The 14,463-nt window shown below is 41.5% G+C and overlaps 1 protein-coding gene across 8 annotated transcripts in view; it reads left to right on the plus strand.

Annotated features, from left to right (window-relative positions):
* Positions 1 to 14,463, plus strand: part of DISC1 (DISC1 scaffold protein) — a 149,302-nt gene that overhangs the window by 109,138 nt on the left and 25,701 nt on the right. For all 8 annotated transcript variants that reach the window (XM_083732267.1, XM_083732266.1, XM_083732261.1 and 5 more), the window contains one exon: positions 13,342 to 13,612. In XM_083732267.1, the coding sequence (XP_083588393.1) occupies positions 13,342 to 13,612 (271 nt within the window). The remainder of the gene's footprint in view (positions 1 to 13,341; positions 13,613 to 14,463) is intronic.

The following is a 14,463-nucleotide window of genomic DNA, read 5'->3' on the forward strand; positions in this document are numbered from 1 at the left end:
TTTGTTTAATTTAACAAGTGCACTTGTCAGTTCATGAGCATGTGGCAACAGTGCTGAATTTTGAAACAAGATGGTGTGTGTAAGTCATAAGGGGTGTAATTTTTTTCAAGAGAGCTTACATTCAGATTTATGAAATGAGCACTCATTTCGGTTACATGGTATCTTTTACTTAATCTTGTATTTCTCTAAATGATTAAAGGGGCCATGGCTAAATGGTTGAGCAGTTGAAACTTACGAGACGTCACATTTGACAGTCCAACATCCCTTGTTAATGGTTCCTAGGTAGCGGAAATTGAAAGCGCCATTCAGAACCTCCAATTAGGCAAATCTCCAGGCCCCGATGGACTTACCTCCAAATACTATAAGGTTCTGAAGGACTATTTGATACAACCTTTGCTGGAGGTTTGTAACCAGATTATGGAGGGGAGGAAGGCACCGGAAACGTGGAAAGAAGCCTTCATCACATTGATACCCAAACTAGAAACTGAAAAGACTCAGCTTAAGAACTACCGCCCCATCTCACTCCTAAATGTGGATTACAAAATTTTTGCAGACATTTTGGCAAGTAGGTTTAAAAAAGTGCTTAATGAAGTGATCCATAAGGACCAGGCTGGCTTTCTCCCTGGTAGGCATTTGTTTGGCAACACAAGAAATATTATTGATATCTTGGAGCTTTTACAAACAAAGCTTAACACTAGAGCGGTGCTAATCTTTATTGATGCGGAGAAAGCCTTTGACAATATTTCCTGGATGTTTATGAAGAAAAATTTGGAAGGGATGGGAGTGGGGCGGGGGTTTGAAAATGGAATAGAAGCAATATATTCAGAACAAAAAGCGAAATTGATAGTAAACAATGTGGTGACAGAGGAGTTTAAAATTGAAAAAGGGACACGGCAGGGGTGCCCCCTATCCCCCCTATTGTTTATTTCAGTTCTGGAGGTGCTATTGAACATGATTAGAAAGGACCGGTTGGTACAGGGAATTGAGGTCGGAGTGAAACAATATAAATTGAAAGCATTTGCAGATGACCTGGTATTAACATTGCAGGAGCCTGTCTCTAGTACTAAAAGAGTGTTAGAATTAATTTTGGACTTTGGTCGGGTGGCGGGATTTAAGTTGAACAAGCAAAAAACTAAGGTTCTAGCAAAAAATTTGACAATTACAGAAACAGATGAGTTCGTGAAAGAAACAGAATTAAATGTGGTTAAAAAAGTAAAATACCTAGGGGTGTATCTGACCTCCAAAAATTTGAATCTGTTTAAAGACAACTACGAGAAATGTTGGTCAGAAATCCAAAGAGATTTGGAAACGTGGTCAAGATTGAAACTTTCCTTGTTGGGCCGAATAGCAGCTATAAAGATGAATGTATTGCCAAAAATGTTATTTTTGTTTCAGACCCTACAGATCGTGGACAAGGTGGAATGCTTTGGAAGGTGGCAGAAGGATATCTCTAAGTTTGTTTGGCAGGGCAAAAAGCCCCGAATTAAGTTTAAGATATTAACTGATGCGAAAGAAAGAGGGGGATTTGCCCTGCCAGACTTGAGGTTATATTATGAATCCGCAGCCTTCTGCTGGTTGAAAGATTGGATTTTACTGGAAAACACTGATGTCCTAGATCTGGAAGGGTTTGATAACGCCTTTGGGTGGCATGCATATTTGTGGTATGACAAGGTCAAAGTGCATAAACTGTTTAAAAACCACATTGTCAGGAGAGCAATTTTAATGGTCTGGACAAAGTATAAAGACTTATTGGAGAGTAAGACTCCGAGGTGGCTCTCACCGGTGGAGGCCAAGGCACGTAAGAGACCTAATATGGAAGCCAATTGGCCTAAATATGAGGAAATTATTGAAAAGATTGGAGACAATTGGAGGTTGCAGAGCCTGGAAAAATTAAAAAACAAGGTGCGAGATTGGTTGCATTATGCACAAATTCAAGAGGTCTTTAAAGTAGACAAGAAGGTTGGATTCCAGGTGGAAAAATCGAAACTAGAGACAGAACTGTTAGAACCAAAAAGTAAATTACTTTCGAGAATGTATAACCTGCTGCTTAAATGGAATACTCAGGATGAGACAGTCAAATCCGCCATGATAAAGTGGGCGCAGGATTTGGGGCATAACATTGTTTGAAGACTGGGAAAGGTTATGGAACACCGGAATGAAATTTACGGCATGTAGTGCCTTGAAGGAAAACATTATGAAAATGATATACCGGTGGTACATGACCCCAGTCAAGCTTGCTAAGATATATCACCTGTCTGATAATAAATGCTGGAAATGTAAAGAGGCGGAAGGGACATTTTTTCACCTCTGGTGGACCTGCCCGAAAGTGAAGGCCTTTTGGGAAATGATTCATAATGAACTAAAAAAGGTACTTAGATTTACCTTACCTAAGAAACCAGAGGCCTTCCTCTTGGGCATGGTGGACCAGAGAGTGTTTAAGAAGGACAGAACCTTTTTTATGTATGCTACTACAGCAGCAAGGATCCTGATTGCAAAACATTGGAAGACACAAGATTTACCCACACTGGAGGAATGGCACACGCAGTTGATGGACTACATGGAACTGGCCGAGATGACTGGCAGAATCCGAGACTTGGGAGAAGAAACATTCGAGGAGGACTGGAGAAAATTTAAAGACTATTTGGAAAAACATTATAAGTTGTATGAATGTTAAAAAACGTACCTTTTAGGAAATTCTAGCTTCAGTAATGTTAAACTAAAGAAATGGAAATTAAGGTACAAGGAGTCAGAGATAAAATAATGAAACAACTTTATTGTGTTAAAATGAAAACGTACATGATTTGGGCCATAATATATTTGAAATTGGGTAACATGATAAAATGGAAGATACAATAAGTTATTGAAACAAGTTAACAAATTGCAGATGTTATGCATCACAGAGAATGCAGGGTTGGGAGGACGCGGGGAAGTCCAATAGATTTGGAAAAAAGAGTAAGAAAAATTTGTAACTTCTTCTACCTTTATAATATGCTCTTTATTCTTTTTTCTGTATTTTATAAAACTAATAAAAAATATTATATATAAAAAAATGGTTCCTAGGTAGCGGAATCAGAAGAGACATCTGCCTTAGCCCCAAGAGAACTCTGTTAGAGTTGACAGTAGTGGGCCATTGAAATAGCCAGCATATGGTGGTTCCCTGTATTACTTGGATTCTTTAAGGAGCCACAGTTCATTTAATTAGTTTGAAATAAATCTGATTAACCCAGGAGACCCCCAGTTTGGCTACCCTCCTTTTTTGCAAGCAGTTTCTGCAACTCTTTGTCTCTTTTGAACTACATGGAACGTTACCAGCAAAGATTGCAGTGTGCCTTATTCACTAGTAAGGCCCAATTTTGTTCCCAATTTTGGTCTTGCACGAATAGTTCTTTTTCATGCATTCCTGTTCTGGGGAAGAAACCCTGTTTTGGGAACTGTACCCAGGCCCCCAACCAGCTTTATCTGTTCTTGACATCTATGGAAGTGATTTTTGCAAAAGGTTGCTGTTTTGGTCTTGCCACTTACGTCACACATAGTACATGTGGTTAATCATCCCAGTCAGTTCAAGTAATGGAATGAGTATAAAACTCTATCATGGCAAGCCTGGATATCATATTCCTTGCAAAACATGCTGCTGTTGGTAAACGAGGCAGCAGAAGTGGGACTACTAGGGCCAGACTGCCAGGTCCACCATCTTTCATTCCCCAGAGTGGCTCCAACCCGACATGGGCCCAGAAGTGCTCTGCGAACCAAAGGAGTAGACTCTTCAGATGTTGTGGGGGCTGCCACTACCTGATAAGGAGGAAGGGTTTGACTGAGCAGATGGTGGAGAAGAGGCCCAATCCTTTTTCTAACGTTTCTTCAAAACATTTTTTAGAAGACGATAAGCAAACTGGAGGCAGTACACTGACAACATGCATGAGAAAGTAAAGGGTCTGTTCCCAACAGGGAACAATTTATTTTGTTTGGGGGGCAGGGAAAGAAAGAAAAAGGGATCCTCCCAATTCTACCATCCGGAATGTGACATGAGGCTCCCTGAGGGCATCTTGTTCTGGTTTCCTCAAACCTGGGACCCCCACTGGCCTGCAGAGATCTAGTCTTGGGTGCATCAGGAGCTGACAGAACCTTAGTGGAAACTTCCATGCTTTTGGAAACTTCTACCAACAATGGGGTAGCTTCAGCCTGGCTGATGCAGTCTTTCAATATTTTTAGGTACTTAGTTTTCATTTGGGAGGTCAGGTGTGACCTTAACCTTTCATTCCGAGGCTACAGGGGGTCCCTGACCTTTGTGCAGAGTTTCAGGTACACAGGTTAATTGAAGGACAGGCTAGACTGATCCCAGGAAAAGGCCATCATGAACTTGAGAGTCCTCCAGACATTGTGAGATCTACAACAACCTTTTGACACTCTGCTCTTGCCTCTTAGAATGGTAGGTGGATGGGGCCACCTCTCTCCAACTCCTACAGTTACTGCCCAACCCAAAAGACTTTGCAGGGTGGAGCAAAGGACTGCAAGCCTCTTGTTTTGTTTATTAATGAATTTAGTTCTGCCAGTGTTAGAAATTCATGAATACTTCGCTGGCATCATTGATTCTTTGAAAAATAAAGAAAGAGCACAGGAAAGCATCTCAGAGCTAGAAAATCTATACAGCTTATACATTCTTGGCAATGATACAGGTTTTTTAAAATCAATATAAGAAGTCAGTTTTTTGGACTCATTGTCCTTGACAGTGCCCTTTGAAATTTATGAAGTAGCAATGCACAACACCCCAGTTTTTGTTTAACTTTGTATTATTTAAAATTGACCCAAGGTTAGCTTTATTCAGGCTACTGAGTTGAGCTTTGTTCTCTTTTATCTTTGGTTTTTGATCTCCTAAGAAATACTGATTAAATTTACTTCCCAAAGCACTATGTCTTAAGTATTCTCATTTGTGAAATGCTAGTACAGTGGTACCGCGGTTTAAGAACAGTCCTGTTTACGAACAATTCGTTTTACAAACTCTGCAAAACAGGAAGTAGTGTCCCAGTTTGAGAACTTGACCTCGGTCTAAGAACAGAATCTGAATGGTGGAAGGGCACTGGTGGTGGGAGGCCTCATTAGGAAAAGCGTGCCTCAGTTTAAGAATGGTTTCGGTTTAAGAACGGAGTTCCAGAACGGATTAAGTTCGTAAACCGAGGTACCACTGTATGTTTTTTCTCCCTTATGTCATTGCAAACATCCAAAGTGCTGCAAAGTGGCACCTCACATTTCCCCTTCTTGCATGAGAGATACCAAATTCGTAACATATAGTGAAAGGGCACATTTTTAGGGAATGTACAGTATTCAGCAATACACAGGATGCATGAGTGAGGCATGCTGCTGCTGCAAAATGCTGGAAAATTTGCACAAAGTTGAAGGGCCAACTGTATCCAGCTGCACCCGGTCAAAGAATTGTAGGGTGCCTAGGCTTGGTTCCAAGCTAAGGGCTGTTAGAACTGTTTCAGCTATCACTGCATTAACTTTAGCAAATAATATGGCTGCTGGGCAGATAGCTTCTGGACTCCAGGCGTAGCTGGGCTTTGCAGAGTATGAAAAGCCAGGGCGCATCAATGCAGCACACTGCAACACTATGCATTGATGGTATTCTGCACACCTTCATCCCAGGAATTAAATGATACATACTTGAACTTTTTGAGCTTGTCAGAGGAACTACAGTCGTACCTTGGTTCTCGAATGCCGTGGTACTCATATGTTTTGGCTCCCAAATGCTGAAAACCCAGAAGTAAGTGTTCCGGTTTTCGAACATTCTTTGGAAGCCGAATGTCCAACGCAGCTTCCGCTTGAGTGCAGGAAGCTCCTGCAGCCAATTGGAAGCCGCGCTTTGGTTTTTGAACATTTTCAGAAGTCGAATAGACTTCCAGAATGGATTACGTTTTTGAGAACCAAGGTATGACTGTATAGCTAAACAAAGCTGTGTTAATGATCTCGTGCTAACCTTATGTTAGAAAAAATCCCATCTCTTACAACCCTGTTGCAAAATTATTTACAGTATAGTGTTTTGTGGAGAGGGAAAAGAATCCCACACATCAGAAGTAGGAAATTGAATCTGGCAGGCCAGAGCCTTACCTCCCTTACTCTTCACGTGTCAATTTAGAGAGGTCCGCGGGGCTCCCTGACATTATTATAATATCAGGTGATAACTTCAGCGGGGTTTGCTCTAACTGTTGATTGGTGGTTACACCAAGTCCCTTTGAAGATGTACTTTGGATTCAAACCATGCCTACATTTTTCCTCTGCAAACCAGCAAGTTTTCTGGAAACAAAAAATGTCCACTTGCAGGTATGGTTTGAATGCAAACTACACCTGCAAAGGGACTTCAAAGGGACTTACTGTAATCTCCAGTCAGCTAATTGGTGGATGCAGAAAGCCTCTTTGAAGGCACACCAACGGAAACTCCCCAGTGCAGCCAATCCTAGTGCGGTTCACTTTCAGCTGATTGGTGCCATCAGTGATTCAAAGAACAACTGGGAGCTCACTTTAAACTCCCATCAGTGTCTTTGTGACTGTGTCCTGATGTCAGGTGTGAGGCACATGGGTGTGGTGTGGGGGGAAACAGTCCCAAGGGCTAAATTGGGACCCATGCCCTGCCTAGTTAGGCCCACAGGTTAGAGATCGTCTCACCTGTGCTTTATGCTAATGGAAAACCCTTTCTCAGAGTGATTATTCTTATGTGGCCCAAACTGTACGGTCCACATACAAGAGGGAGAAATCAGCAGATGTGAGAGAGTTCCAAAGTTTCAGAAGTACAACAATGCTTAGCAGCCATGGAACAATAACTATCTGTGAGGGAGCAGAAAATGGGGTGGGAGAGTTGCATGGAATATCCTGGAAAAGGGCACGATGCACTGGGTGGCCAGAACTCTGGACAGGAACATTCCATTCTGCAACATTTTGTTGCAGGTCTTACTAGATATGGGAGCATTAGAATAGCTCTCTGTGCAACAAATTCTGTATATTATACACCAGATAATATCCCTTTAAAAAGATACAGTGTTTAAAATAAACCAATTAGAAAGTAAGCTCTTACAAGGCTCCTTGCTGCTTTCCTTGTCAATTAGTTAATTTCTTTCCTTTGACAAGTCAGCTCTGCAAGCTTATCTTCATCACCTTAGAAAGAAATCAAAGGAAAAACAATCAGCTACAGCAGTCTGTCATTTTGTGTTTCCCATGGAGATAATTTAACTATAACACAGTGACATTGAACATTGATAGGAAAATGACAGGCCATGATTAAAGTTTTGTCCTAGATGAAATGAATGTCTGGCAGATGAAAAGAATACATAAAACCCCAACCTAATTCCCATCCCTGACTCTTGCTCAAATGCTTTTTTATGACTGTTATTGCCTAGTATTATGTGGTATGTTGTTTTTAATAACCATAATCAAACATCCATTATTGGTTTTCAGCAATAGAAAAATTGTTCTTTCCCCTATATTTTCTCAAACGGCCTTACAGAGTATAAAGAGTGGTTACATAATTTGTACTCTCACATAAAATACAAGGATTTTGCTCTGCCCTCAAGCAAGATATTGATGCCAGGGTGATTGTCCCCCTTCTTTTAAGGGAAAGAGAAAGGAATAATTTTGTCATGCTATTTTTAGAGTTCACTGTAAATTTCAGCAATTAGGCATTGTATTCTGTGGATGCAGATGTAATTGTTTATTCTTGGCTGTGAAACTGAAGATACTAATTGTTGATATATAAGATTTAGTAAAGGAAGAAGGCATGGTCAGACAACCAATATACATTTTCAAAGCAATATACGTAAACAATTTCTTTTACAATAAAGCATTGTTTTCAAATAGCTTTGTTGAATCCATGTGCGGATTCTGCTACTTACATGAATGTGAGAGCAACAGATTTTGTTGACATGTTGAAATGGCTCATACTGATCCTAAGTGTGTTGCCCCCATCTGCGCAAAGTGTTTCTCCACTAGTGGTTCCATTCACTTTAATGGAAATGGCAGCTCTGGTCAAGCTTACTTTTGTTGTTCCCTCCACTGAAGTGCATATGGAGTGAGTGGAGAACCTCCACATAAGTCATGGAGGCACAGAAAGGGATTGCAATATGATGACTGAATGAAACAACTGTTCTGATGCATCAGCCAAGCACCCCTTGGTACAAAAGCTTTCCTTCTTGTTCTAGAAGAAGAAGAAATGATGTGTACATTTGGGAATGCCTGCTTGTGAACTGGTTCTAAAGTAGTGTTATTCTGCAGAAGCAATACTTGTTAATTTCAATGGAGCTAACTCAGTGTGGGCACCACTTGCACAGCCCTAAATCTGTCCTTGGGAAGTGTGTGTGTGTGTGTGTGTGTGTGTGTGTGTGTGTGTTCCTTCTCAAGAGTGTTTCTGATTGTAGCCCATTTAATTTCTCACTTCCTATTGCTTCATCACCACCATCATCATCATTATTTAATTTGTATGTAGCCTTTCCATAATTAAAGCCATACTCAAGGCAATTTAGAACATGCAAATATTTACATAATATTTACCATCTGGGCTATGATACTGCCCTTGAATCTCTGAGGCAAAGGCTCTGGGACATATCACATAGTGATCTCCGATCTCAATCTCATGTTATCTGTGGCCCATTAGCAGTAAGAATTCACTATTGGTTCGAGTTTCAGACACCTGCATATCTTATGATCAAGCTAGGGAACTATTGATTAAACCACTACAGTGGTACCTCGGGTTACATACGCTTCAGGTTACAGAGTCCGCTAACCCAGAAATAATACATCGGGTTAAAAACTTTGCTTCAGGATAAGAACAGAAATTGTGCTCTGGCGGCGCGGCAGCAGCAGGAGGCCCCATTAGCTAAAGTGGTGCTTCAGGTTAAGAACAGTTTCAGGTTAAGTACAGACCTCCAAAATGAATTAAGTACTTAACCCGAGGTACCACTGTATTGGCAAATCGGCTGGGTCAATCTGAAGCCTACTATATCAAATATCTTCTGGACGACAAGTCCAATGATACCACATTGGCCGTGGCAAAGTTTCTTTCAGTAGTCATACGAATCAAAGATTAACATACCCATGACTAAACAAATAACGCTTTGGTCTTCCTTCCCTGGGAGGTTGTCTGTATGAATTTGTATTTAATTCTGAATCCATGTTATGGGTCGTTGGACCGCAATAAAGATGATTATTAATATAACAAAAGTAGTCAAAAATAATAAATAAATCACATCAAAAAGTACACAACCATAACTGAACGATTTTCACACAAATCATAAGATCTAAAAACAATGATATAAAATAACAGCCCCCAACCCCCCCAAACAGTACCCCAAACAATACTCCAACCCAAGAGTCTGTTCAGCAGCCTCAGCTTTTGTAGCTGGAGTCAGTCAAGGCCCAGGCAAGGTGGAATAGTCCAGCAATGCTAGGAGCAGCTCTTCCAGGACTCACAGCCAACTGACTTCTATGATAGAAAAAAGCATAAGCATGCATAGGGCTGGATACTTATCTACTTGTATGATATTAATGACTGTAGACATTTGGGATACGGAACATGGAAATCAATTATGCAATAGAGAAATGAAAGCTAAATTTTTAAAAAGTTAGATTATGTAAAAGCAAGGTCCATAAAATTTCCTCTTTGAACATGCTAGTGTTAAATTCTGAAAGAAAGTAGGAATAATAATAATAATAATAATAATAATAATAATAATAATAATAATAAATAATTTTATTATTTATACCCCGCCCATCTTGCTGGGCCTCCCCAGCCACTCTGGGCGGCTTCCATAGAAACCAAAAATACACTAAAATATCACACATTAAAAACTTCCCTGCATTAAGATGTCTTCTGAATGTCAGGTAGTTGTTTATCGCTTTGACATCTGATGGGAGGGCGTTCCACAGGGTGGGCGCCACTACCGAGAAGGCCCTCTGCCTGGTTCCCTGTAGCTTTGCTTCTTGCAATGAGGGAACCGCCAGAAGGCCCTCGGCGCTGGACCTCAGCGTCCGGGCAGAACGATGGGGGTGGAGACGCTCCTTCAGGTATACTGGGCCGAAGCTGTTTAGGGCTTTAAAGGTCAACACCAGCACTTTGAATTGTGCTTGGAAATGTACTGGGAGCCAATGTAGGTCTCGGCGGCCGCCCCCAGTCACCAGTCTAGCTGCCGCATTCTGGATTAGTTGTAGTTTCCGAGTCACCTTCAAAGGTAGCCCCACGTAGAGCGCATTGCAGTAGTCCAAGCGGGAGATAAATAGAGCATGCACCACTGGCGAGACAGTCCGCTGGCAGGTAGGGTCTGGAGTTGGTAGACAGCTGCCCTGGATACAGAATTGACCTGCACCTCCATGGACAGCTGTGAGTCCAAAATGACTCCCAGGCTGCGCACCTGTTCCTTCAGGGGCACAGTTACCCTATTCAGGACCAGGTAGTCCTCCACACCAGCCCGCCCCCTGTCCCCCCAAAACATTACTTCTGTCTTTCAGGATTCAACTTCAATCCATTAGCCGCCATCCATCCTCCAACCGCCTCCAGGCACTCACACAGGACCTTCACTGCCTTCACTGGTTCTGATTTGAAAGAGAGGTAGAGCTGGGTATCATCTGCATATTGATGGACACCCAGTCCAAACCCCCTCGTGATCTTTCCCAGCGGCTTCATATAGATGTTAAAAAGTATGGGGGAGAGGATGGAACCCTGAGGCACCCCACAAGTGAGAGCCCAGGGGTCTGAACACTCATCCACCCCACTTTCTGAACATGGCCCAGGAGGAAGGAGCGGAACCACTGTATAACAGTGCCCCCAGCTCCCAGCCCCTCTAGATGGTCCAGAAGGATGTTATGGTCGATTGTATCAAAGGCCGCTGAGAGATCCAGCAGAACTAGGAAACAACTCTCACCTTTGTCCCTAGCTCGCCGGAGATCATCAACCAGCGCGACCAAGGCCGTTTTAGTTAAATGTTGAACTTACTTTAAGTTCCAGTTATTACACTTTTAGTGTAATCTCTGGCCTTTACTGACCCACAGACCAAGACAGATTATAGTAACCATAAAACTAGTAACACACAGCTAAAGAGTTTCATTTTGTTTACCAGTTACATACAATTTTATCAACTAATTTGTCCCAGAAATGCTGAGGCATACCTTCGAAAATCAGTATTTAATTGTACAGCCGTTATGAAATACATTTATAACAATAGTATTGTGCAGGGTTTTTTGACTCCCAGAATTAATCTCATTATAATAAAGAATATGCTGGGTTAATCTGTTTCCCCCCACTGCTGTATACTTTCATACCACATATACATATACATTTATATCACAAAGCTTTTTACAAGATGATAAAAGAATCCAATTAAAAGTTCTGACAAGTAAACCATTTTTAAGACGAATGCATGCTGTATAATTTAGATCTAATCATCAAAGCCAATTATGAAGCACAATAAAATGTGTTTTGATGCACTGCTTTTCATTTTAATATAACTTCAATTTTTAAAATTTGAAATATTTAAACTAAGGAATATTGCAGGACAAATAGATGCTCTGGGAAGAATTTTGCTAAAAATAATAAATCATATAATGGAAGAAACCTGTACAATAGATTAGACAGCACCAACATCATGCATAAAACAGGATATTCTGTGCATATCTTGCATCCCTATTTACCGCATGTATGCACCTCTCACACACCTGCTCTTGTGAATTAACTTTCATCACCCAGTGTGATCGGCATGTCAAATAATAGTGACCAAAGTCTGATGCAAATAACATTTCACTATTGGAAAAGTTGAATCCCCTTTTAGTTATTAGCTGATCGGTCAAAATAACTAAGCAACTATGCTCCATTTTACAAGGGAGGTTTATACAAAAACCTTCACATAGGAGCCTAGAAAGCGTCCTTAAATTGAATCAGACCATGGGTCTATCTAGCTCAGTGTTATTTTTGCTGACTGGCTGTAGCCTTCCAGGATTTCAGAAAGGGGTCCGAGTTAAATATTTAAGTATTGATCAGCTACAATATAGACAACTAATAAGGGACTCTGCTCAATAATGTCCTCATTTCTGTGATCCCACTGGGATTAAGTCAGTGATTTGGAAATCTCAAGCTGCATACCAACTTTAAATGAAGGGCCTTACAGACTCACAGTAGCGATGCAGTGGTTCTTTTTCTAAACCATAGTTACTCAACACAGGCAAACGCAAAATAGTATCATCTGAATTCTTCTTGGGGACATATGTTTATTTATATCTGCTTCATATCAGAAAAAGAATTGTACTAAAGAATTGAGAATTACTAAGCCATATAATCAGCATATCCCAAAAGAAAATAAAGCTTAAACAAAGGGTTGGATTGAAACATAATTGTGTTCCTTGGTTTTAAAGCACTTTGCGTTCGTCACAGGTTCAATGTGAGGAAATTAAATTATGCTATAAATGGCAAGTTTGGGCTGCAATCTCATGTACTTCTGAGCTTTCCTAATTCCTGAGTCTGCTGTCCAATGACTCCATTTTACTGTTGAGAGCCAGTGTGGTGTAGTGGTTAAGAGCGGTAGTCTTGTAATCTGGGGAACTGGGTTCGCGTCTCCGCTCCTCCACGTGCAGCTGCTGGGTGACCTTGGGCTAGTCACACTTCTTTGAAGTCTCTCAGCCCCACTCACCTCACAGAGTGTTTGTTGTGGGGGAGGAAGGGAAAGGAGAATATTAGCCGCTTTGAGACTCCTTAAAGGGAGTGAAAGGCCGGATATCAAATCCAAACTCTTCTTCTTCTTCTTCTTCCATGGAGCCATGAGCCAGAAATCTATGGTACTTTCACAGACGCAACTGTGCACAGAACTGCCTAATCCTGCAGATACAGTGTGCACAGAGGGACTCCAGTGTGCACATAGAGCTCTATACAAGCAGGGACTGGCCCATGCTTTGCATACATACCCCAAGACTGAAGTGAAAGCCCCTGATTCGGTGTATCACTGAACCACCTCCATTGAGTGGGCAGGAAGAAATTGAATTGGACCATTTTAGACTACTGTGCAGCTTGATTGGCTACTGTGAATGAATGAGACACAGAATTCTTAAGATAGCTGTAGATTCTGGAGGACAAGCCAGAACCTCCACAACCTAACAAGCACCAGAGAACACCATCCTATTGCAGGGTCCCCCTTGACATCTATCAGTTACTATTTTGAAAATAAAAATAAAAATTGCCAAACTGGTTTTTGAGAACTATTATTTTATTTTATCTTGGTAAAAATACAAAACAAAACAAGTGATTCCCAAAGCATTACATAAGAGATGAACTCTTGTCTCCGAACAAAGTTCTTATTTTCTTTCTGGCTTTTATTTCAGCTGTGGGAGCCAGCTTCTTGAAAGAGTGTGGGAAGTTGACTTAGAGGCCTGTCAACTGTTGATCCAAGGGTTTCAGCTGAAAGAAGGTGGTGGTTGTGTTTCCGAGGGAGAAGAGAGCCAAACAGATGAAGTGGAGGATACTGCCGATGCCTCTTTGAGCACCAACCGGGAACAATCAAAACACTTTGCAGTTCAAGATTCCAAGTGGAGTACTCTCCAGCGCCCTGTTATCCAAAGCAAACACCAGAGTACACACTGGGAACTGAAAGAGGTATCATGTTGGTTTTTTGCTCTGTTTGCTTTTCAGTTTGTTTTCCACGGATGTCATTCTTTTCATTTTTGACAGGAGTTTCACTTGGGCTTAAATGTTAGCAGCTCTGGTAAAGAGAAATGTATGCTTGGAGTCTGATGATGAAGCCCAAAGGGACTGTGTCGCACATTACCAGTCTCCTGCATAGAAGATCACAGTGCATGGGACAATTCTACTAACCAGTAACCAATTCCATGTGTTGAGATTTACCAAAGATAGGAAGCAGCTTCAGTGTAGGAGTTAAGAAGTGGTCCTTAGGGCCCAAAACTACACATGACAATGATATTTTTTCCTTGAATGAATGTAGAAATAGCCAGCAGAGTCCCCCACACCACCCCCAAGCTGGGATCCTGGGGTGGGAAATATGGAGGATTGAGCTCTTTGCCTCCACTGCAGTCCTGATCATGTAATTTGAGTCGGATTGCTGGTTCTTTATCATGAGAACTACTTCAATCTCCTTTGGCAAGGCACACCATCTGAGGCCTAAACATTAGTCCTCAGTCATGCAGGCTGCGGCGGCTGGTGGTGGGGAATTTGACCTTGCAGTTCTGTGATGGGAGAGAATCGTGAAAGGCAGAGCTAAAATGTCTAAAACCAGTGCACAAAACAGAGCTCAGAAAGTCCTTCATCCAGCAAGCCTTCTGTGACACTGCAACCCCCAAATAACCAAAGGCAGAAAACATTGTCAGTGTGAGAGACAGCACAAAATAAGCAATGGTGGCTACAGCAAGAGGATTAAGGACCATGAGGTTCTCATTGCCTATAGTCCCTAACCTTCAAAAAAGCAGGTGAGGGAAGAAAGCTAATATACC

This window comes from Podarcis gaigeae (assembly GCF_964106915.1).
Source record: "Podarcis gaigeae genome assembly, chromosome: 3".
Classification (NCBI taxonomy): Eukaryota; Metazoa; Chordata; class Lepidosauria; order Squamata; family Lacertidae; genus Podarcis; species Podarcis gaigeae.